This window comes from Paroedura picta, chromosome 10 (assembly GCF_049243985.1).
Source record: "Paroedura picta isolate Pp20150507F chromosome 10, Ppicta_v3.0, whole genome shotgun sequence".
NCBI classification, from domain to species: Eukaryota; Metazoa; Chordata; class Lepidosauria; order Squamata; family Gekkonidae; genus Paroedura; species Paroedura picta.
This window is the reverse complement of record NC_135378.1, coordinates 87,709,968-87,732,425: the sequence shown is the minus strand read 5'-3', so window position 1 is coordinate 87,732,425 and position 22,458 is coordinate 87,709,968. Positions and strand designations below refer to the sequence as shown.

The window sequence follows — 22,458 nt, the reverse complement described above, 5'->3', positions numbered from 1 at the left end:
GAGCGAGGCAGGCTGGGGGGGGGGGGGCTCAGTAACAGCTGCTGGGTTCTGCCTTCCCCAGAAATACCCAGGGCAGCCTTTGCATAGCTCAGCCTCCCTTTGCCACTTTGCGTGTTCCGGGGAGAGAGGCTGGGCTGGGCTGGGCGGAGTCAGTCAAGGACTGGCCACTGGTTACCAGTCTATTTCCAAATCAGATTCAAGGTATTGGTCTTGACCTTTAAGGCTATACGCGGCCTGGGTCCCGTCTACCTGCGGGACCGCTTGGTTGCTTATGCCCCCCGCAGGGCACTCCGCTCTGCGGGTATGAATTTACTGGTTGTCCCGGGCCCACGGGATGTTCGCCTGGCCTCGACCCGGGCCACGGTCTTTTCAGTCCTGGCCCCAACCTGGTGGAATGAGCTCCCAGAAGAGCTAAGGGCCCTGCAGGATCTACCAGCTTTCCGCAGGGCCTGTAAGGCGGAGCTCTTCCGCCAGGCATATGGCTGAGGCCAGGGCAGCTCTCCCACTAATCCATCAGAGGATCCCCTCCAATATTGAGATCTCTAACACCGAGATCATTGTTAGATCCATTGCATTGGCGCCACCCTTTTTCTGAATATTATTCTCCCCACCAGGCTGAACTTGGGAAGTTGAGTAGATACGATCAGAATTGTGACCTCCGCCACTTATATGCTATATGTGACTTGTTGTTTGATGTAAATCGGGATTTTTATGGGGATTTTATTGTGTTTTAACTGTTTATCTTGTAAACATCCCTATTTGGAGAAGGGCGGTCTAAAAATTAAACAACAACAACAACAACAACAGCAATAATAATAATAGCTGGCAGGGCAGGGAAGCCCGACCGGGTTCGAGTCCAGGCTTGGCCCCGCCCGTGCTTCTGCTCCTGACCGGCTCCGTGTCTCTGCTGCGTGCCTGGGCGGTGCAGTGCCTTGGCCCTTGGCTCACGTGTGTGTGTCCTGGTCTCTCTGCAGGCCATCATCCATCCAGACACCAACAAAAAGATCTTCATGCCTTTCCGAATGTCAGGTATGAGTCCGGGCGCTCTGCCCGCTGCCTTGAGCCTGGTTGGCCTTCCACAGCGCTCCTTCCTTCCTTCCTTCCTTCCTTCCTTCCTGCTGCCCCAGCTTTTCTCCAGAGCTACTCTGGGCCAGCCGATCACTGGTGGTGTGGGATTACATGGGCCTCATTCGAAGCCTCCTTATCCTGGCCTGGGGGCCATCCCATCCCACCCCATCTTCTCTACCCAGGCTCTCCCAGAGAGGCCTTTCCCATCTCCTGCTGCCTGGCTGTCTTTAACGGGAGGTGCCGGAGATGGAGCCAAGAGGACTCTGCCACTGCGCCCCCCCCCCCCAAGAGGCCTCTAGCCCATGCCCAGCATCAGCCTTGGTTGTGGCCCTTGGCACTGCAGGGACATGGCTGCCTGGGGGAACCTCTGCCGCTCTGGAAAGCCCCTCCAGACGGGCTTGGAAGGAATCCCATGGCTGGTGGCTCTGCAGAGGGGGGCCCAGGAATGGCAGAGCTAGTTGGGGGGAACACTGGGGGGGGGGGAGGGTTGCCTGTTTCTTCCCTTCAGCTTGCAGCCGAGGAGCAACAGTCCAGTCGCACAAAAGAACATAAAACTTTTTAAAGGGGGCAGCCCAGTGAGCCCCCCCACCCCCGTTGTTTCTCAGACTGTGCAAAATTGTTCGGGGGACGTCCTGGTAGGAGAGGAGAACCGAGGTGGGGCGGGTCAGCTCCGGCTGACCCCTGCGAAAGACAGAGTGTGTTTTCCTTCCCGTTCCTCCGTCTCAGCCGCACGCGGAGGCATTATGTTGTTTGACCAGGGAGTTTTCCTGGTAGACTCATTTGTTGTCACCATATTTCATAATCTGCTTGCTGACTGACGAGATTGCTTTGTTTAGCTAGGAATCTCTGCTATCCGAGTCAAAAGCTGTCATACAAACGCTGTCATATTTTGTAATGAGCTTACTAATTGGCTGAACAGCTCTTTCATCCTTGTAATCAGCCTTGGGTCCCAGCGAGAAAGGCTGGCTGCAAAAGAAAACAGATAATTGACATCTAGGGTTTCTTCTCTTCCCCCCACAGGTTATATTCCGTTCGGAACACCCATCGTAAGTATCCGAGCATCTCCTCACAACCGTCCCTTCATTGAGTAATCAAAGGAATTTCCGTGGCTCCCCCAGGCCCCGACTGCCTCACAGGGCCCAGGACTTCATGGGCCAGGCCGGCCCGACCCCGTCAGAGCTGGGAGGCTGAGCAGGGTGGCCCTGGCTAGCCCTTGGCAGGGTGACCTCCGAGGAAGATGCAGGGCCCCCCAACCTCTCTTGCCCGGCTGCCGGACAAGCGGAGGGTCTCCTGGCTGCAGGATGCACACAGGCCACGCGGTCAGCAAGCAGGACTTCATGGAGGGCGAAGGTGCCTTGGTGGATTCTGGGGGTCTCTTCTTTTGAGCCCCCGCTTGCACAAGGACGGGCACGCCCAGGCCACCTTTCAGGCCCACCGAGTCTTATTCAAAGTCTCTGGACTCCAACTGTCCTCTGCTTCAGACCCACGTGGCCAGCCACCAGAGTCTGTTTGCAGAGGGAGATTTAGACGTCCCCTTTTCTCAGTGTGGGTTTCTTTGCGAGAACTCCCACGGAGCCCCTGAGACGCACTCTGGTCTCTTCCCTCAGCCCCCCTCTGGCTGTGTACACAAAGAAATGGCCCTGTGGCGGAGTTTAGGGTCAAAGGGCACGGGGCCAGAGTTTGGAGTTCAAGGCAGAAGCAGGCAGGATGCCTCTGGGGAGGGCAGCACAAAGACGGAGGAGGAAATAAAACGCTCCTTGATGCGGAATCTGACTGTTGGGCTGGAAGAGTCGGGTTGGAAGAGTCTTCTCAAACTGGCTGCAGCTCTCTGGGCCTTTAGCGTCACCCGCAGCCGGATCCCTTGGCCGAGACATAGCGCAGGGACTGAACCTGGAACTCGCTACAGGCCAGAGAGTTGCATTTCTGTCCTGGGCTTCTCCCCAAAGCAGCTTCCATCCTCATCCCCCTCATTCTCCGTTTTCTCACAAGTAACCTGACAGTTATGTGAGACTGAGAAAATGGGCCTGGCCCAAGGTTACCAGTGAGCTTCCAGGGTGGGACTGGAGATTTGAACTTGGATCTCCCAGGATCCGGACACAAAGCTTTGTCCACTAAGTCACGCTGTCCCTACCACTGGCCCCTGGGGTTTGGCCCCTGTGTGGCTAGATGGGGCCCTGGCCTGATCCAGCATGGCTCCCTTTAGTTTTAGGAATAGGACCCTTTTGGGGCCCCCTAGTGCCTGCCCCACAGGGCCTTTAGTCCAGCATGTGTTGAGGCCCTGACTCAGGCCTCTCTGGATCACTGTGGGCCCCATGTCAGGACTGGAGGAGGAGGAGGAGGAGGAGGAGGAGTCCCTGTTTGTCCGTCTGCAGATTGCGCTTGGGACCTTCAGGGGCCACGCTTGGCCCTCCTGCTCTGCCCTGCTTGAGGGGTCCCCAAATCCTAACTCGTGGCCAGCTGCTTTGGGAGAGGGATTGAATTTGGGGGCTCTTCTTCTGCTTCCCCACCCACTTCCCCCTGCCCCTCAGTCCTCCTTGCTGGTGGGCCTGACTGGGCCCCGTTGTTCGAGGCACCTGCCCTTCTAGGGAGGCTCCCGGGAGGCTGTGGGAGGCGCAGTTCCCAGCCTCAGGAGGGGAAAGGTGTCCGTATTTATGTTTAACATTTGGGTGGTAATCTGTAATTAACTGTGGGGGAAAGTTAAACACAAATTGGAGTTAGCAATCAGGTTGACACCAAAGTCGGCCCAGATCCAGAGCTGTCAGATGAGAGCTGTCAGCAGAGCCCAGTTCTGGTAGCTGTAAATGATAAACTGGAAGCTCTTGTCATGAGGAAGAAAAAAATGATTTTCAAATGTTACATTTTAATTTTAACATTTATGCCAATTGATCTGTGAAATGGAGTGACATAATTGGCAGACTGCTCCCTCTTGCTGAGTCTGGAACGGAGCGTCCGGAGGGGGGCGGTGGGGCGGGGGGGCGGGAAGGCCCTCCTGTCCCTCAGTGGGTCTTTCGGCCTCCACTGCCCCTCCCGCGGGGCTTCCTTCCCCAGAGAGGGGCTTACAGCTCGCCTCTGCCTGGCCTATGGGGGCTTCTAGGAAGTGGGCAGGGGCTCTGATTGGCCGTCAGAGATCTGGTGGGCTTTGCTGGTTGCAGTGACTTTGTTTGTTTGTTTGTTTGTTTGTTTGTTTGCCACCCTCCCCGAAGGCTCAGGGCATTCTCAGCAGCCCCTGACACCACCCCTGTTAAACCAGTTCTCTCCCACTCGGCTTCCTCCAGGGAGTTTTTGAGCGGCCCCTCTTCCCCCTGCATTTTGGCCACCTCCATGGGAGGGGGGTCTCCCCTTCCCAGGGCAGCCCCTTTTTTGGTGCCTCCCCCCGTGCCTGGGCCTGAGTTCCAAAGGGGATCGGGAGCTCAGGACGTGCCTGGGGGGCCAAGCAGGACTCTGAGGGCAGAGGGGAGGGCCTGGCCTGGCCCTGCCATCCTCCGAGCGGAAGAACCACCCTCCTGGCGGGCCTCCTCTGCACGGGAGCAGGATGACCTGGGCCTCCAGGGGGAAGAGGCCTCGCCTGATCCCGTCAGGCCCTGAGTGAAGGGGCCGGGGATGGGTGGAAACTGCCTAGAGGAAGCACTTCCCAGCGAGAAGATTCAGGATGGCAAAGGTTCCACCTGTGGCATTTCTGCCTGTCCCACAGCTTCCAGGTCAACCCATGGACATTATGGAACCCTCTCTTTTTAGGTCACAAGTAGGGATGGGAGGCTTGTGTGAAGCTGACAGCTGAAGTTTGTTCCCCCTCTGGGTTGGTGCCCCAGGGTAGGTGGCAGGCAGGCCCTGCGCATCTGTGTGGGCGCTCCTGGTGCGGGTGCTGTGCAGCCATTTCTGGAGGTTTGGGTCCCCCCCCCCCAGTTTGTTTTCTTCTTTAGATTTTTTCCCTGCTGCCAGTAATTAGCTGTATGTTCTTTGGCAGACTCCTGCCCATATGGAGCGCTTGCATTAAATGTGCCTCTTGCAGGCACGTAGCTCCATCCCCCCCCCACATGCCTCATGGAAGAGAAGGCAGCTGCCTCCCCTTCGTCCACAGCCTGCCCCTCTTCCCCCAAATGCATGACAGGCCCTTGAGGCCCCACCCCATGATGGGGCGGGAATGGGAGGAATCCCACAGCCACTGGGGGTGGGCGGCATTTGCACCTGCACACCTTGAGGAAGTCACAACACCCTCCCCGCATCAGGAAGGGCAGGAGCAGCAACATGGGGGGGGAGGGGAGCTCTGCTCATCTTCAGTCCTCTGTGCAGACAGTTCTTGACCGGGACAGCCTCCGGGGCTACCTGGCAGCTCTTCTGGCATTTTTACCACTCTGCAGCGGAGGGCCCCGTCTGTGAAGAAGGAGAAGAGCTGTGTTGGGTACCCTGCTTTTTACTACCTGAAGGAGTCTCACAATGGTTTATGAACACCTTTCCCTGTCTGAACCCACTGCAGGCCCCCTGTGAGGCAGGTGAGGCTGAGAGAGCTGAGAGATCTGTGACTAGCCCAAGGACCTCCAGCTGGCTGCAGGTGGAGGAGGAGGAGGAGGAAGGTGGGTGGGTGGGGAATCCCAGCTGGTTCTTTGGACTGGAGGCTGCCCCCACGCTGGCTCTCAAGCTCATTCGAACCATGCTCCCATCGAGGTGCCCCCTTCCCCTCAGCCCTCCTGACCTCTGCCCATGCCATGAGTGTAACTGCAGGTATTTCTGTTGACCAGAGGCCTGGAGGCCGTGGTGGTGCCGTCTTCGTCCCTTGGCCTGGAGATTTGGTTTTCTTGTAAAACTGTATTGACATATTTACTCACTTTCTGGCTTTACTCACAGACTCAAGGGAGTCTGCAGTTCAGTCAGACAGTATAAGGCCTCCAGGCAGTGATGCCGCAGGACTGCAGAATTAGGAAACAAGGCAGACAAGAAAACGCCCCTGAGCTTGACATCAGACAGAAAGTGGATTGCGAAGCACAATGCAATGAGATGCAAATGGGATGCAAATGGGATTTTGGGCTGTGTCAAACGGAGTACCGTGTCCAGATCACGGGAGGTGATGGTGCCACTTTGCTCTGGCCTGGTAAGACCTCGCTTGGAGTCCTGGGTTCAGTTTGGGCTGTGCGTTGAACATGGCAAACCTCCCATTCCCTCATAAAAGCCCCCCCCCCCTGAGAGGTTCTGTTCTACCAAAGTTCTGGTCTCAAGTGGACTTTTCTGCCTTCTATCACAGGGTATGATGTTATCAGTAAAAGTCCCATCCCGGTGGTTCATTCCTCCCTTAATCTCCTTCTTCCTCTTGCAGGTTGTGGGCCTTCTCTTGCCGAATCAGACGCTGGCATCCACCGTCTTCTGGCAGGTACGGCAAGCCCCCACTTCCGCTCTGGCGGGACCCAAAGCGCCGGCTGCTGCCCTTTTGTCATCGTGTGGGGCCCGGGGTTCCTTGCCTTGGCCCTCGGCTCTTGCGTCCCCCAGGGAGGACTTGTTTGAAGAAGCCAGACCTTCCAGCCTTTGGTTTCAAAGGTTGTACCAGGCCCCTGCCAAGATCCCCTCCCCGCCGCCCCCAACTCCTGTCTGCTTCTTCTTCCCCTCTCCTCTCCTCTATGCCTTGCTTCCCAGGTCCTGCCCAGCAGCTGGAGAGGAGCAGAGCAGCCCCATGCAGTGCAGGGCCAGGTTTTAGGGTGCAGGTGGCAGACCAGGTCATGTCAGGGCCCAGGCAGAGGTAAGCCCCCCGCCCTCCCCAGTGGGACCAGGGAGCCCTTCTTGGCGGGCCTCTGTGCTGCCAGCAGCTGGGCTTCATTGGGACCCCCTCCCCTCCTCTCTGGGCGCCTTCCCTGGGGGTGCACAGGCCCACCTCTGTCCTTGGCCTCCCTGCAAATCGTTGCCTTTCCCCTCAAGAGTACCAAGGAAAGAAATCAGAGCCAGGGGAGGGCCAGGCCCCGGCTGTGCTGCCTCTGCAGTCAAACCCGGCCAAGTGGTGGCTCAGAAGACATTCAGCTGCAGAAGGCAGCCTCCAGAGCCGGTGGCCGTGGGCCCTGTTGAGAGCCACCTTCCCTTTGCCGTCAGCTCCCCTCTTCACCTGCGTAGCTCCGTATCCCGCCCTCCCCGAAGGCTCAGGGTGGTTCACGTAAAACAGAACAGGAACAATACAGATCACTTAGATCAACAATGATGAATGAAGTGAAACAACAAGCAACATGGAGCAGTAGAGAAATGTGGGAAACGTTAAAGTAACTCATACTGATAGCCCAGTGGGATGGGCGGAACTGCAGTGGGTGCCATAGGAGGGGGCTCAGGAGGAGGGCCCTTGGGAAGCGATGGACAGATCGACCTCAACCAAATGCCTGGTGGGGGAGCTCCCTTTTGCAGGCCCTGTGGAACTGTTCAAGTTCCGTCAGGGTCCTGATCTCTGGGAGCTCCTTCCACCAGGTGGGGACCAGGATGGAGAACAGAGCCACCCAGCATGTCGGGGGGGGGGGGGGAGCTCTGGCCCTGGTTGAGGCCAAGCGGGCTTCCTTGGGAGCAGGGACCACCAGGAAGTTGGAAGTGCTAGAGTATAAGGCTCTTTGGGGGCTGTAAGCAGAGAGGCGATCCCTCAGTTACACTTGGCCAGACCGCGTATGGCCTTGGTGATAACCAGAACCTTAAGTCTGAGTCAGTCAACCGGCCGTGTCTCCAGAGCTGTGGGAGAGGATCTCTGGGCTGGTGCCTCAGTTGGTGGGTCCAGGTCTGGCTTCCTGGGCCTTCTCCAGGGGACGTGGCAGTGCCAAGGGTGCCATGGCTGGGCTGGGCCTTCTGCTCAATTCAGGAGAACCAGAATGGGAAGGCTCTTTGGAGGGAGGGGAGCAGGAGGGGGGAAAGGGGGATGTTCAGCTTTGCTTCTGGTGGGTGGGGGGGGAGCCCACCAATGGGCAGCCTTGCTGTGGGATGATTGGGGGCCAGCTTTTGCTGGACCCAGGAGGGGAGGACCAGTGGAGTGGGGAGGCCAGTCCCTGCTCAGCAGGGGGCAGGAGGTATGAGCCCCGGAGCCCTTCCACAAGGGGCCTGGCACCGGTTCCTCTGCCAGAGCCCCCTTGTGCTTCTGGCCAGCCCTTGCCAAGCCTGCGAGGCGGCTTCCCCTTCTTGCCAGCCGGCATCCAGTTCTCCTGGGCCGGGCGGAGGGCATGGGTGTGGTGGCCAGAGCGTTCCAGAGGGCACTTGCCTGCTCCCCGGGCCCTTCTCTCCCTGCCAACAGCTGACCTTGTCTGGTTCGGGGTCACAACTGTCCCTCTGTGTGTGTGTGGGGGGGGCAGCCCTTGGAGCAGCCTGGGACCTGCTTCCCCCTCTCCCTCCAGCTCAGCCTGCTGAGGCTCTCTGTCCCCTTTTGTCTTGCCTCTAGTGGTTGAACCAGAGCCACAATGCCTGTGTCAACTATGCAAACCGAAACGCAACCAAGGTGAGTCTGCCGCTCAGTCTCCTCCTCCTCCTCCAGGAAGCTTCTGGTTACAGCTGCAATGCTGCACCTTTGGTGGGGCTGGCCTGACCCTGGCTCAGCTGGCTGGGGCCTGGTGGATTGGGTGAGAAGGTCCCCGGGATGCTGTGGAAGGGTACCCATCCTGCTGATGGCGGGGGTGGGGTGGGGTGGAGATTTTGCTGCCTGGAAACTGATTCCAGGAGGGAGGGGCTTTGTGCTCCTAATCATTTTCACTTGGAGCTGAATGTTTGGCATTTCCCTTTTCCTTTCTGCAGCCTTCCCCAACATCCAAGTTCTTCCAGGGCTACTTGGGGGCCGTCATCAGCGCTGTCTCCATAGCAGTGGGTAACAGTTTATCATCTCCTCTCTCGGGTCTCTCAGTCTGTGCTGCAAAGGCTCCTCATCCTGGGCCAGCCGCTGAGGAGGGGCCATCAGTTTGTACTTCTCTGACCTGCTGATCCCAGTGCTCGTGGCCCTGGTGCTGGAGGGAGGACGGTGACTGAGCTCCTCAGTTCCTTGTCTCCAGATACCAAAAAGCAGAGAGGAAGTCAGCTCTTTCTTTCTTTCTTTGCCAGACTGGGAGGCCTTGGACCTCATTATGTGCTCTTCTGTCAATTAGCAGTACTTCACCTCCCAGGGTGAGCCCATTAGGACGAGATGACCTGAAAACACGGGCCCTTCCCCACCCTGCAGTGGACTGCCGAGATCTCACAGTAATTAAAGCCAGTCCCCACTCTGCGCTCGCAGCCTCACGCCGGGGGAGGGAAGAGCAGCAGGTCCTGCGAGGCTGGATTGTCAGCTGAAGGGGTCCCCCAAACAGGATGCTGCTGTAAGAGCCTTGAGGTGCTGTAAGACCCTTGGGGCTGGCCTGCACCCAGCCTGTGACCTTGGCCCCTGGGCGAGATCCTGCCAAGCCACAGGGTCTGCTTCTGAGAGCAGCACAGTTTAGAAAAGAGAGAACTGAAAAGGGTCACGGCCGAGGTTTGTAAAATGAGGCATGGAGTGGAGGGAGGTGGTTGAGAAGTATTTCACAAAATCCTAGAACAGCCAATGAAGCCGATGGGCAATCGATTCACAACAGGCAAATTGAAAGACTGCTCTACACAGAGAGTGATTACAAGGAGGAAAGCGCTGCCAGAGGCTGTAGTGATGGCCACAGGCATAGTCCTCTTTCAACAAGGATGAGGCAGATTCCTGGAGGAGTCTTCAAACTTCATAAATCCTGTCTCTAATCCATGAACTGAATAAACATTTTGGAAGCTGTAATATGGCTCTAAGGAACAGATTGTACCCACTTGAGTGAGGCAAAGTGGGACTTTGAAGAACCTAAAGAGGTCCTATGGAGCATCTTAGCTTGAAAAAGCTTGAGAGCTGCAGGTATGTAGGCTCCATTTGATCGATGGAATTTTACGTATATCACACACTGATTTCTCCCGTAAGATTGACATGTGTCTGCAGCGCTCTGAGCTAGATCCTGAGGCCTGAAAAATTACCCCCAAATATTTAAATAACTTTACATGCTCTAGCTTTTTCCTGGCTAGAGATAAATCCTAATTTTGGAGGGGTTACCAAAGGCCAAAGGCTGTTATATTCATTGTAAGTGCTTCCTTCTCACTATATTTTACCAGGCAGGCAAAGGCTCTATTTAGACTCGCTGGGGTTCTTGACAAAATCACCACATCATCAGCATAGAGAAGGGCTAATATCTGCTGTCTAGGTGGATGGCAATCTGCAGATTCAACACAATTTACTAGATTGTTAATATAATAGATATACAGAGGAGAGCGACGAAGATGATCTGGGGCCAAGGGACCAAGCCCTATGAAGATAGGTTGAGGGACTTGGGAATGTTCAGCCTGGAGAAAAGGAGGTTGAGAGGGGACATGATAGCCCTCTTTAAGTATTTGAAAGGTTGTCACTTGGAGGAGGGCAGGATGCTGTTTCTGCTGGCTGCAGAGGAGAGGACACGCAGTAATGGGTTTAAAACTTCAAGTACAACGATATAGGCTAGATATCAGGAAAAAGTTTTTCACAGTCAGAGTAGTTCAGCAGTGGAATAGGCTGCCTAAGGAGGTGGTGAGCTCCCCCTCACTGGCAGTCTTCAAGCAAAGGTTGGATACACACTTTTCTTGGATGCTTTAGGATGCTTAGGGCTGATCCTGCGTAGAGCAGGGGGTTGGAATAGATGGCCTGTATGGCCCCTTCCAACTCTATGATTCTATGATTCTATGATTCTATGATTCTATGATTCTAGATGAAAAGTAGAGGGGCTGGTAGACAACCTTGTCTGACCCCTCTGTAAGTTGGCCTCTGTTCGGTTAGGCGGCCTTGTCTGCTGCATCTGACTCTGAATGAGGTCTGTTCATATAGGGAACGTATCAAAAAGAGGAGACGCCTATTGAGGCCTTCAGTTTGGCCCATAGTCGTGCCCTTGAGACAGAATCAAAAGCAGCTTTGAAGTCCACAAAGGCTTCATACGGTGAAGTTGCCAATCTAGAGCTGTATTTTTCTATTAGATGTTGTAGTACCAAACTACGTTTTTGAGTATCTCTGCCCTCTCTAAAACCTGCTTGTGTTGGCACTATGATGTTTTCCTCTGCTGGCCAAGAAATAAATTTGTCTTGCAAGTGTCTGAGCCCAGAGGTACCGTGAGGGAATCAAGCCAGGGGTTCTGTCCCCCGAGACTCCTCTCTCTCTCCCTCCCTCCCTCTGCTGCTTCTTCCTGCAGGTGGGCCTTAATGTTCTCATCCAGAGAGCAAACCAGTTCACGCCTGCCACTCGGCTCCTGATCCAGAGGTTCGTGCCATTCCCTGCTGTAGGTAAGAGTGGGCATTGCTCTTGGTCTTGCATGGGCAGTGGGGTGGCCAGGCCCTGGGGCAGGGGTGGCCGGGCTCTGGGGCTGCTTTCCGGCCTCCAGGGGGGCTGCACTGATTCGTCCTTTGTAGCCTTCGCTACAAGATTCGATACTCCTTTCAGGTTTTATGAGCAGGGGATGAAAAGAGCGCAGAGGGAAGCGTCAAGGGCTGGGGTGGTTGGGTGTGCCCAGTGGCTGCCCCTTGGATCCCCCAAATCCAAAAATGAAAACGGAGCCCATGCTCACAGCCCTATTCCTCTGGGGCTGATTATTGTGGCTCGGGATGCTTGAGAGGAAGAGGGTTGAAAATTCACAACTGGAGAGAGAGAGCGCATATGTGTATGTGCGTCTGAAGTCAGAAGAGCACAAAATTTCCCTCATCCTCGGGACAGGTGGGGGTGGCTGCACACAGACTTTCTTCTGGGGTTGGGATGTCCTGCGGTTGCATCTCTGGACGTCTCTGGGTCTGAAGCGGGAGTCTTCTGGCCTTCCACTGAGCCCCTGTTCAGAGGTCAGCCGCCCCACTGCTCTCCTGGGGATCAGGCCTGTCTCGGGGTCGGGAGGGGAATCTCCCTCCTTCGCTCTCAGGTGGTTCTGTTCTCATGCCAAGGTGTCAAGAGAAGGAGGTTAAGCTGGTGTCATGATTGATTGAGAGCCCGTAATTAATTTGTTCAGCTCTTAATTAATTCTCCTGTTCTTCTTTTATTTGTGTGCTCTCATGCTTAATTGCATGCCGGGACTCTGCCTAATTGCTGCTTTGTAGTTTGGTGGGCTGGCATCTCTTGGATCAGAGTCCTGGGCAAACCAGTTAATTAAAGATTGCCTTTGTGGATTTGCTGGAAACCACTATCTGCAGAATGGGCTCAGCATGGCCGCATCAGGAGGAGCTTTTGTCACTCCTCGTGTTTCTCCCTGCCGCGTGGCTCTCATGCCCTTGGCCTGGAATGTCTGCTTCCGAGAGGAAACCTGGGCCTTAGTGGACAGCTTGGCGGGCGCTTGGCCAGCTCTGAGGGACCACCGATCCTTCTTGGGGGGAACAAGGGGAGAAGAGAGGCAGGAAACAGCAGGGAAATATGTCCCCGGGAAGCCACAGGGCATCTTGGGGTTCGTTTGATTCCATGGGGCGTGCTTCACTCAGAGGCTGAGCTTGTGCAGCCCACTGCCCCAGGAGGCAAAGACGGCCATATGCTGAGGCAGAGGTGCTTTCTTGCGTCTTTCAGTGGACTCCAGGGCTTCTGCCCCCAGAACTCTCCCAGGAGGTCAATGGGCCGGCCCACCCTGCCCGGGAGGCGGCTGAGTGGCCCTGGTAAGGGGCCCTCGCTTGGACCCCGCAAGGGTCTTCTGGAGTTCCTGGGGTGGGGAAGAATAGCTCCATTGCCCTGTCCTTCTGCGGCCCTGCCAGGCCTTGGGGTGGCAGACACGGTGCTGAGTACGCACAAGGATGCAGTTCAGCCCCAGGAGAGGAGTGAAAGATTCAAGGGGGTGGCAGGTGACAGTGGATGTGAGAATTTCCTGCATAGTGCAGGGGGTTGGACTAGATGACGCAGGAGGTCCCTTCCAGCTCTATGATTCTATGAAAGTAGAAACGCCCAGAAAAGCCCCCCCCCCCGCCAAGGCAAAGAAGCCACCTGTCACTATGAGAACCAGGCTGGGCAGGTGGGTATGCTGCTCTTCCTGGAGGCTACATCCTCGGTCATTGCTTTGGTTGCTTGAAATGTTTGTGTCTTGCCTCCAGTCCCAGGTTCCCTGTGTAGTCCGACATGAGACATGAAAAACAATCAGGGGACACCAAACCAGTAGCAGACCCATCAGCCCCCTTCAGGCCCTCCAAGCCAGGGGAGCAGCCTTTAGACACACCTGGCCTTGCATGTTGCAGTCCTCCTATGAAGCGGAGAGCCTGGACACACACACGCACACACAAGCCCCCAGTGCCTTTTGGCAGAGGCAAGAGCTGGCCAAGTCGACCCCCGCCCACGTGACCGACACTCTGTGATCGGAAGGCACGAGGGGAGTTGCTTCTCCTTAGGCGGGTGGGCCGGACCGAGCCCCCTTGGCCTCACGGCGTTGTCTCCTCCCCTTCCCCACAGCCAGCGCCAACATCTGCAACGTGGTCCTCATGAGGCATTCGGAACTGGAGGAAGGAATCAGCGTCCTGGACAGCAACGGGAATGTGGTCGGGTCTTCCAGAATCGCTGCCAAACACGTAGGTGGCTGCAGGTCCCTTTGCCTCCCGGTGCCTTTGGGGGCACAGATGGTTTGCATGGCGCCCCAAGAGGAGCGGTCTCTGCTGCTCGTGTGACCAGCGCACCAAAGGTCACCGCTCGGCATAGCAGGCTGCCCGGCAGGGTGGGAGCCACGGGCAGGAGGGGGATAGAGATCCAAGCGGCGGCCCTGGAGAGGCTGAGGGGGGCGGGGAAGTGTTGCACCCAAGGGATCCACCTGCGCTCTGGCTGGCAGGGCCTCCCCTGGCATGAAGAGGGAAGCAGTCCAGGCCCAGGGCTGTCTAGCCACGCCGAGAGCGTCACCTCAGTGTCTGCGTGGAAATGGGCCGTAGTATCCAGACGGAAAGGCTTAGATTTGTCAGGCTCTGTGAAGGTTTCGGTCCAAAGAGATGGGCTTTGCCTGGGCGGGAGTGGAGTCAGGCTGAGGGTGCTGAATACCAGAACGACTGCAGAGCCGCTTCCAGACCAACAGGAGGGCATCTGGCCGGAGGTCCCGTTGGCAGCAGGCCAGGGCTCGGCCGTGAGCCTTCGCTGGGGATGGCAGTCCCTTAGGGGTCCAAAGGGTCAGCGGGCAGAATGGGATTCCCAGGAGAGGGAAAGAAGAGGCGGGTGCCCCTGAGCACCCCTGGGTGCTTGGTGCTGAAGGAGAACATTTGGGACATCCGGTAGGGTGGGAGAGGAGCAGAAGAGCCCAGAAGGAAACATGGGATGAGGAGGCTGCTCAGTAGCCAGAGCGTGTTACAAGTCTTAAACATGCTCACCGCACCCCTGTGGGTGGAATTGCTGGGTCCGAAAGGCAGCTGGAGACCCCCCCCCCTGTCAGCCCTGATGGGGAAGGACATTAAGGGAGGAGATCCAAGCAGGATAAGGCTGGTTTAGTGGCCCACGGGAAACCCTTCCGGAGATTCACCTCCTGGCCCAACAGATGACCATGGGAACTGGATCAGAGTTGGCTTTTTAGAAGAAAACATACAGAAGTAGGTTTCAATGCACGAAGATCATGGCAGGGACATGGATGGACCATTTGAACAAAGGACCTACAAGCATATATGTGGGCTTGGGTTCAGCCTCCTAAGATCCAGGCGGGAAACCAGGTTCTCAAGCTGGACTTCTACTGCTAGCGGCTACAAGGGTCGTCTGACGTTTCAAAGGGGAGAACATGATGTCTCTGGCCTGTAGCAAGCAGGGCTAAGCACAAGCAGGAAAGATCCAGAAAGGGAGGAGAGATCCCACCTCCAGCCCTGGGCACGCGAGGGCTGGCTTCAAGGCTGCTTTACTCTCAACTGACGGGGCAAATTAACCTTCAGGCTGTCCCCAAGGGACAAGTGTCTGGGTCCCCCAAGTGTCTGTGCATGGAAACAGTCATGGAACCACAGAGAAGAGGGCCCTGAATCGTCCCCAGGTGCTGAACCAGGAGGTGGCGGGAGGTGGAGGCCGTTGAGCCCAGGTTTCCCTCCCGGTCTGGCTTGGTCACCTTTGGTCTTCAGCTAGAGGACATCTCGGGTGTGAGGAGAAGGACAGCGGGCCCGGTGAGGAGGGGTCCACTCCCGCACGTCCCGTGGGAGGAGCTGCACAGGACCATTTCAGAAGGAGCTGCCTGGGCCAGCCCTGCTCATCAGCCAGGTCTTCAGAGGTTCTCTGCCAAAGCCTGTAAGTCCGATGGGACAGATGAGTCAGGGCTGAGTTTGGTTCTTTGTGCTAGAACAACAAACCAGGCCGAAAACTGGCAGAGCCGAGAAAAGAAAATGTACCAAGAAAAGGAAATTATGTTTTGCAAAACAAATAGGGGCATCTGGGAATTAGCCCTGCCGTTCTGAGACGGTTTCCACCCACTGCCCAAGAGGAAAGCAGCGCGGAGCAGACAGTCGTCCCCCCCCCCCAGCGGTTGAGGAGTGCTGGACCTCTCTGTTAATTGGCAGAATCAGCAGGAAAGAGGGAGGGAGGGAGGGAGGGAGGGAGCGAATAGGAAGCACAACACTATGGGAAGCGACAGCGGCTGACGCTCTGAGGCCACTGTGTTGAAGAAGAAGAAGAAGAAGAAGAAGAAGAGTTGGTTCTTATATGCCGCTTTTCCCTACCCGAAGGAGGCTCAAAGCGGCTTGCAGTCGCCTTCCCTTTCCTCTCCCCACAACAGACACCCTGTGAGGGAGGGGAGGCTGAGGGAGCCCTGATATTACTGAAGAAGAAGAAGAGTTGGTTCTTCTATGCCGCTTTTTTCTACCCGAAGGAGGCTCAAAGCGGCTTCCAGTTGCCTTCCCATTCCTCTCCCCACAACAGACACCCTGTGAGGGAGGGGAGGCTGAGAGAGCCCTGAGATTACTGAAGAAGAAGAAGAGTTGGTTCTTATATGCTGCTTTTCCCTACCCGAAGGAGGCTCAAAGCGGCTTCCAGTTGCCTTCCCATTCCTCTCCCCACAACAGACACCCTGTGAGGGAGGGGAGGCTGAGAGAGCCCTGAGATTACTGAAGAAGAAGAAGAGTTGGTTCTTATATGCTGCTTTTCCCTACCCGAAGGAGGCTCAAAGCGGCTTACAGTCGCCTTCCCATTCCTCTCCCCACAACAGACACCCTGTGAGGGAGGGGAGGCTGAGAGAGCCCTGAGATTACTGAAAAAGAAGAAGAGCTGGTTCTTATATGCCGCTTTTCCCTACCCGAAGGAGGCTCAAAGCGGCTTACAGTCGCCTTCCCTTTCTTCTCCCCACAACAGACACTCTGTGAGGGAGGGGAGGCTGAGAGAGCCCTGAGATTACTGAAGAAGAAGAAGAGTTGGTTCTTAGATGCTGCTTTTCTCTCCCCGAAGGAGTCTCAAAGTGGCTTCCAATTGCCTTCCTTTCCTCTCCCCACAACAGGCACCCTGTGGGGTGGGTGAGGCTGAGAGAGCCCTGATATCACAGTGTAGGAAAGGCAGGATCCAGGCGAAGAAGCCAGCAGGACAGCCAGCCCTAGGGCAGAAAGGCCCAAAGCATCCGAGGCCGGCAGGGACAAGGACCCGGGAGCCGCAGTCTGTAGATTCAGGGAGGGAAAAGGGATGCCTTAGTTTGCTTTACTTACTTGCTTTAGAGCCCGACTTCCTCACTGGGGCCCAAGGCTGGGGGTGCCAAGGGCCGTCAAGTCCCTGCTGACGTAGGGTGACCCCTTAGGGCTTTCGAGGAGAGAGGCGGCAGAAGTGGCCGGCCACTGCCCCCCTCTCGGCTTCCTCAGCAGTCTCCCATCCGAGGGCTAGCCAGGATTGGCCCTGCTTAGGCTGCTGGGAGGGACTAACCTGCACCATGACTCCCCTAGCTCTGCTGCATCGCACTGGCCCAGCCTCCGGGAAGAGCCTTTTCCTTTGCATCCGCTCCCCCCGCTTGCTTGATCAGCAAGGAGAGCCCCTTGAAGAGCTGGGAATCGTGCTTTGAGGAGGGCAGGGAAGGTTCCTCAGGGCAGCCCGGGAGAGGACGGAGCCCACGTCAGGGACTGGGGGCTTCCTCCCAGTCAATACCGAGGTGGATGGGATTGGCTGGTTCTGCAAGGTCACTTCTTGTGGACAGGCAGAGCGGGTGAGTCTCCTGGTGGTGAGAAGCAGAACTCTGACATGAGAAACTGCAGAGCTCTGAAATCAATGGGGGCAAAGACTGTGATCTTCCTGGTCATTCAGATGTATTTGATATCTGGTTGTCTTTGACCATGATAATCATCATCATCATCACCATCATCATCTTCCTGGTCATACTGCTTCAGATCTGAAAGTCACTGTTCTACCAACCCCCACCCAAAAAAAACTTCAAAGGAAATATACCATGTGAAAGTGCAGAATTAGAACTCATCAAGAAATTAAAGTTGTTCTGACCAAGCTGTAATCTCAGGGTTCTCTCAGCCTCCCCTCCCTCACAGGGTGCCTGTTGTGGGGAGAGGAAAGGGAAGGTGACTATAAGCCACTTTGAACCTCCTTTGGGTAGAGAAAAGCGGCATATAAGAACCAACTCTTCTTCTTCTTCAGTAATCTCAGGGCTTTCTCAGCCTCCCCTCCCTCACAGGGGGTCTGTTGTGGGGAGAGGAAAGGAAAGGTGATTAGAAGCCGCTTGGAGACTCCTGAAAGAGAAAAGTGGCATATAAGAACCAACTTGTAGTTATTATTATGTTATTGTATGTTATTTGTACAGTTATCTCTGTTTGATGTAAACTGCCCTGAGCCTTTGGGGAGGGTGGTATATAAATTTAATAAATAAATAAACTCTCCTAATTATGATCTCTCATCCCATCCTAAACAGAGACTGAGTTACCTTACTCACTATTAGATGTGTGCTGTCAGATATGCCTGAGACAAAATTAAACCTGAAATTAGCTGTTCCAGGTCATGGCAGGGATAGCTGCCATTACTCCAAACACTTCCAGAAATCCAGGAGCAACAATTAATCTTCTGGAATTTGGGACTCTTTTGTGAGGCTCCAAGAAGGAGAAGCAGAGAGGGAGAGAGAGGAAGAGAGGAAGCATGAACCCTTTAAAGGGCTGGTTTGGGTTTTTTAGGGGGAGACCTGGCATCTGATCTCTGCAGGTCCTCCGTAGAACCTAATGGCCGTAAAGGGTTTGTGGTCAAGATCACATCCTGTTGTTTTCAGTAGGCAATAGATCTGGTCCCAGGAGTTGAGAGGCCAGAGAAAAAGGGCAGGGATCTGGTCAGCAGAGTTTAGAAGCAACATCTCCTGTCTCCCACTCCTCGCTTTCAGCCCCCCCCCCCCCCAGCTGTGTTTGAGGTCATGTAGCCCCACTGAAAGGTGGAAGGCCTGTTCTTGCCAATGGATGGTAACCAGGTCAGGTGATGGAAAGTTGTTTCTGTTCTTGTCTTTCTCCCTCAGTATTTGAGCGGTGGAGGTCGGATGGGGGCACCCTTTTTGGGTGGCCATAGCACTGGACCCCCTGGTCCAATCTTTCTGAAACTTGGGGGTTTGGCCAAGGCTGATCCAGGCTGTCTAACTTAAGGGGAAGTGCTATTTGGACCAGGTTTACCAGGGAAGTATTCAAATCAGCATTGATCTGGGTACTTTATGGACTATCCAGAACAATTTGCACCTGCCTCGTAGCAACTCTGAAGATTCTTGGAGCCCTCCCATCTGAGTGCTGAGCAGGGCTGACACGCTTGTCTCTTGAGATCTCCTGAGTCCTGCTTGCCTGAACTGTCCAGGTCAAGGTAGATCAGATCGACCACAAGTTACTTCCCCTTCAGGTGTTTGGTGGCACACCTGGGTCTCCTGAAAGCTTAAAGGGCCGCCGTGCTTTCCCATGGCAATTGACCAGGCCTCCAGAGTTTGAAAATAATGGCTCCCTACATTAGTACTTTAATTAGTCGAAATCTGCACAGAGTCATTTCTCAGGCAAGGTTCAAGGTGATGCAAGGTTCAAGGTGATGCAGATTCCTTTTGAAGCCAGATTATGCCCATGTGTTGCTGCAGACAGAGAGACTTTAGCTCAGACAATGTTTCATTGTGCCTTTTATGAACTCCAACGTAAGTTTTCTATCGAGAGCTTTTTAGGTGCGAACGCCAAACTCTCCAATCTTCTTGCTGACATGAATTGAGAAAGTCTCTTGATTTCTGCACAATATTCAGTTGTGGCATTGACTGAAATTTTATCAGATGTATATTCCCTGTGATATGTTTTGTTAACCTTGGCTTCCTTGTCTAATGCCCCTAAAGCAGGGGTAGTCAAACTGCGGCCCTCCAGATGTCCATGGACTACAATTCGCTGGCAGGGGCTCCTGGGAATTGTAGTCCATGGATATCTGGAGGGCCGCAGTTTGACTACCCCTGCCCTAAAGGTCTTATGTATGTAAATAATGGCCCTTTAACATTTGAAGGGGGGGGGTGCCATGGAACAAAGGGCTCCCTCGCCCTCCCCCCTCCCCATTGCTGGTTCCTCTAGAGCAGGGGTAGTCAAACTGCGGCCCTCCAGATGTCCATGGACTACAATTCGCTGGCAGGGGCTCCTGGGAATTGTAGTCCATGGATATCTGGAGGGCCGCAGTTTGACTACCCCTGCCCTAAAGGTCTTATGTATGTAAATAATGGCCCTTTAACATTTGAAGGGGGGGGGTGCCATGGAACAAAGGGCTCCCTCGCCCTCCCCCCTCCCCATTGCTGGTTCCTCTAGAGCAGGGGTAGTCAAACTGCGGCCCTCCAGATGTCCATGGACTACAATTCCCAGGACTTTTGGGAATTGTAGTCCATGGATATCTGGAGGGCTGCAGTTTGACTACCCCTGCTCTAGAGAAGGGAAGCCTCTTTTTTCTTAAGAGCTGTGATTTTGGAATGCCAGAATTCCTGAGGCCAAAACTGCCCACAAATAATTACCATAACAATCCTGACTCCCTCTCCTGAAACTTCAGCCTGGGGGAGGGACTCTGGGCGGGTCCGTCACTCCGGAAGGTCTTCCAGGCAGCCTGCACCTCCCTACAGTCCCCAGTGAAATTCAGGAAGGCCCAAATATCGGCCCCCTTCTCAGCACGATCCCCGGGGAGATCCAGCAGGGACCTGTGCCAGTTTGTGGGTCCACCAAGATTTTGACGTGATGGATGGCCTTCTTGTTCTCAGGCACTGTTGGAGACAGCCCTGACCAGAGTGGTCCTCCCGATGCCTATACTGGTTCTACCTCCGGTTGTTGTTTCTCTGCTGGAAAAGTAAGTATTGCTGAGCAGCTGCTGGGGTGGGGGGGGCAGAGCTGTGTGTGGGCATGGCTGGTGCAGGATCCCTGGCTGCAGCAAAATGGGACTCCGTTTATGACACCCACAGAAAATACCTCCCATCACTTGTCTTCAGCTGGGCGTCCTTTGAAATTAAGCAGGGCAAAAACAAGCCTGAGTTTTAACACCATCCCTCCCTCCATCCTTTGTATTAACCTAGGCTAATTTCTGTGCCTCCGCTCTTTAAACTGATCAGATGAAGAAAGGTTGGTTTTATGTCCAGCTTTACACTCCCTGAAGGAGTTTCAAATCAGCTTGCAATTTCCTTCCCTTCCCCTCTCCACAGCAGACACCTTGTGAGGTAGGTGGAACTGAGAGAGCTCTGAGAGAACTGTGACTGGCCCAAGGTCACCCAGATGACTGCATGTCGGGGAGCATGGAATCAAACCCTGCTCTCCAGATTAGAAGTCCGTGCTCCTAACCGCTCCACCAAGCTGCCTCTCAGATTGGTAAGGGTCCACAAAGGTCATCTAGTGCCCCTCCTGGGGGTCTATGATGAAAGAAAAGCAGGCTAGAAATGTAATTATGATTATTGTTGGTATTATTTGTAGGAGAGACGCTGAGGAATGCAGCTTTCCAGAGTTGCTTTCTGAGATGAGCATTGAAGCTCCCCCCCCCCGCCCCGCCTCCCCCAAAGCCGTCTTTCCCCCTGCAGCTCCTAGCCCCTGGCTCGCACCAAAGGGGTGTCCTTCAGTGGTAGCCGGCTGCACAAGAGGGGTAGGAATATCTCCCTTCAAGTGGGGCGGGTCAGCTTCCGATGGGCCAGGAGAAGGAGTAGCCTGCCCTTCCAGGAACCGGGGAGGAAGGCACCCATGGCAAATCTTCTGTGTAATATAAACATGACACTTCCCCCGCCCCGCCCCAGATCTGTCAGCTTGGGAGCCTTCGGTTAGCTCCTGTCATATTTAGTTTAGCATCTCACACCTTCGCAGAGGCAAATGCCGTTCCGGAGCACCAAACCCGATAACTCCTTTGGAGTTCTGAGAGCAACTTCCATATGGAAGACTCTGCGGAAACCTCCCCAAGAGCCGGCAGCAGCTGCCACATTATGCAAAATGCGAGCCACTAATCAACAACGTGCTGAAAGTTGAATGAAGGTGTATTTGCAAGAGCTGTGACATGCGGAGGGTGCGGAACAGATGAACTGTCTGCACCGCGCGGGATCTGCGTGCCATTTCAGAGAGAGAGGCCTGCCTCCGGAGCAAGGGTCCCCCCCCCTGCCAGTCCACACCCAGAACCCCCCACAATGGGGCGTGGCAAAGGAAACCCTCCCCCCCCCCCGCCAGCTGGGAGCAAACTCTCCTCCTTCTCCTTCTCCTTTGCAGGGTAGGAAGACCGGAGAAGAGGGCAAGCTGGCTGGGCTTGGCAGAGAGGCAAAGGAGTGCAGCAGAGGCCCCAGGGGTGGAGGGAGGGGGGTCAGCGGGATTCCTCCTGGGGAGGGAAGCCAAGGGCAGGGGTGGCGGGGGGGGGGAGGCCAACATGCTCTCACTGCTTTCCTTCCCTCCGCCCGAGCCTCCTTGTCCTTCTCTCGGCTGAGAATTATTTTCCCGTTTATTTGCAGGCTGCTCTCTGACACGGGGACCCCCGGAGGGAAGAGCCAACCCCATTGTTTCTTCCTTTCCCCTAGAAACTAGTGCAGGGCTTTGCTTCAGTTGCCCCTCTAAAAGCGTGTGTGGTTTCACCCCCAGAACTGGTGCCCTGCGGTGTGTCCCAAGGGAAAAGGGGGAAGGTGTGAAGCTTAGGCAGCCCTTCTGGGAAGGAAGGGGGGCCCTGGGGTCCTGGGGCCGGGGGTTGCTGAGCAGCAAGTGCTTCTGGGGCAGAGCTTGACAGCTGCTGGCCGCCTGCTGCACTTCGGGGATCCTCCTGGCCAGCAACGGGCCAGCCCTCCTCAGAAAGCGCAGCAGCATTTTGTGGTTCTTTTCACGGCAGAAGCCAGGGGGCCCTGAAGGAGGGACTGCCCAGACCTCGGGCCCCTCATTCTCGGAGAGAGGGGGGAGCTGAGCTGTTCAGCCTCACTTGGAGGACCCTGTTCCGGCGAGATGGACTGGATCCAATGGGATGAAATTAATGCAAAAGAAATTCCGTCTAAACCTCCGGAAGAAGTTCCCGACAGTTAGAGTGGTTCCTCGGTGTAACAGGCTTCC

At 55.3% G+C, this 22,458-nt stretch overlaps 1 protein-coding gene across 9 annotated transcripts in view; it reads left to right on the top strand.

The window, feature by feature from the left end:
• SFXN5 (sideroflexin 5) overlaps nt 1-22,458 on the top strand; it is a 68,258-nt gene that overhangs the window by 26,358 nt on the left and 19,442 nt on the right. For 8 of the 9 annotated variants that reach the window (XM_077301360.1, XM_077301359.1, XM_077301358.1 and 5 more), the window contains 8 exons: nt 975-1,029; nt 2,089-2,114; nt 6,377-6,430; nt 8,450-8,506; nt 8,800-8,865; nt 11,253-11,343; nt 13,466-13,581; nt 20,166-20,251. In XM_077301360.1, coding sequence (XP_077157475.1) covers nt 975-1,029; nt 2,089-2,114; nt 6,377-6,430; nt 8,450-8,506; nt 8,800-8,865; nt 11,253-11,343; nt 13,466-13,581; nt 20,166-20,251 — 551 coding nt within the window. The remainder of the gene's footprint in view (nt 1-974; nt 1,030-2,088; nt 2,115-6,376; nt 6,431-8,449; nt 8,507-8,799; nt 8,866-11,252; nt 11,344-13,465; nt 13,582-20,165; nt 20,252-22,458) is intronic. The other variant, XM_077301363.1, reaches the window with a different exon arrangement.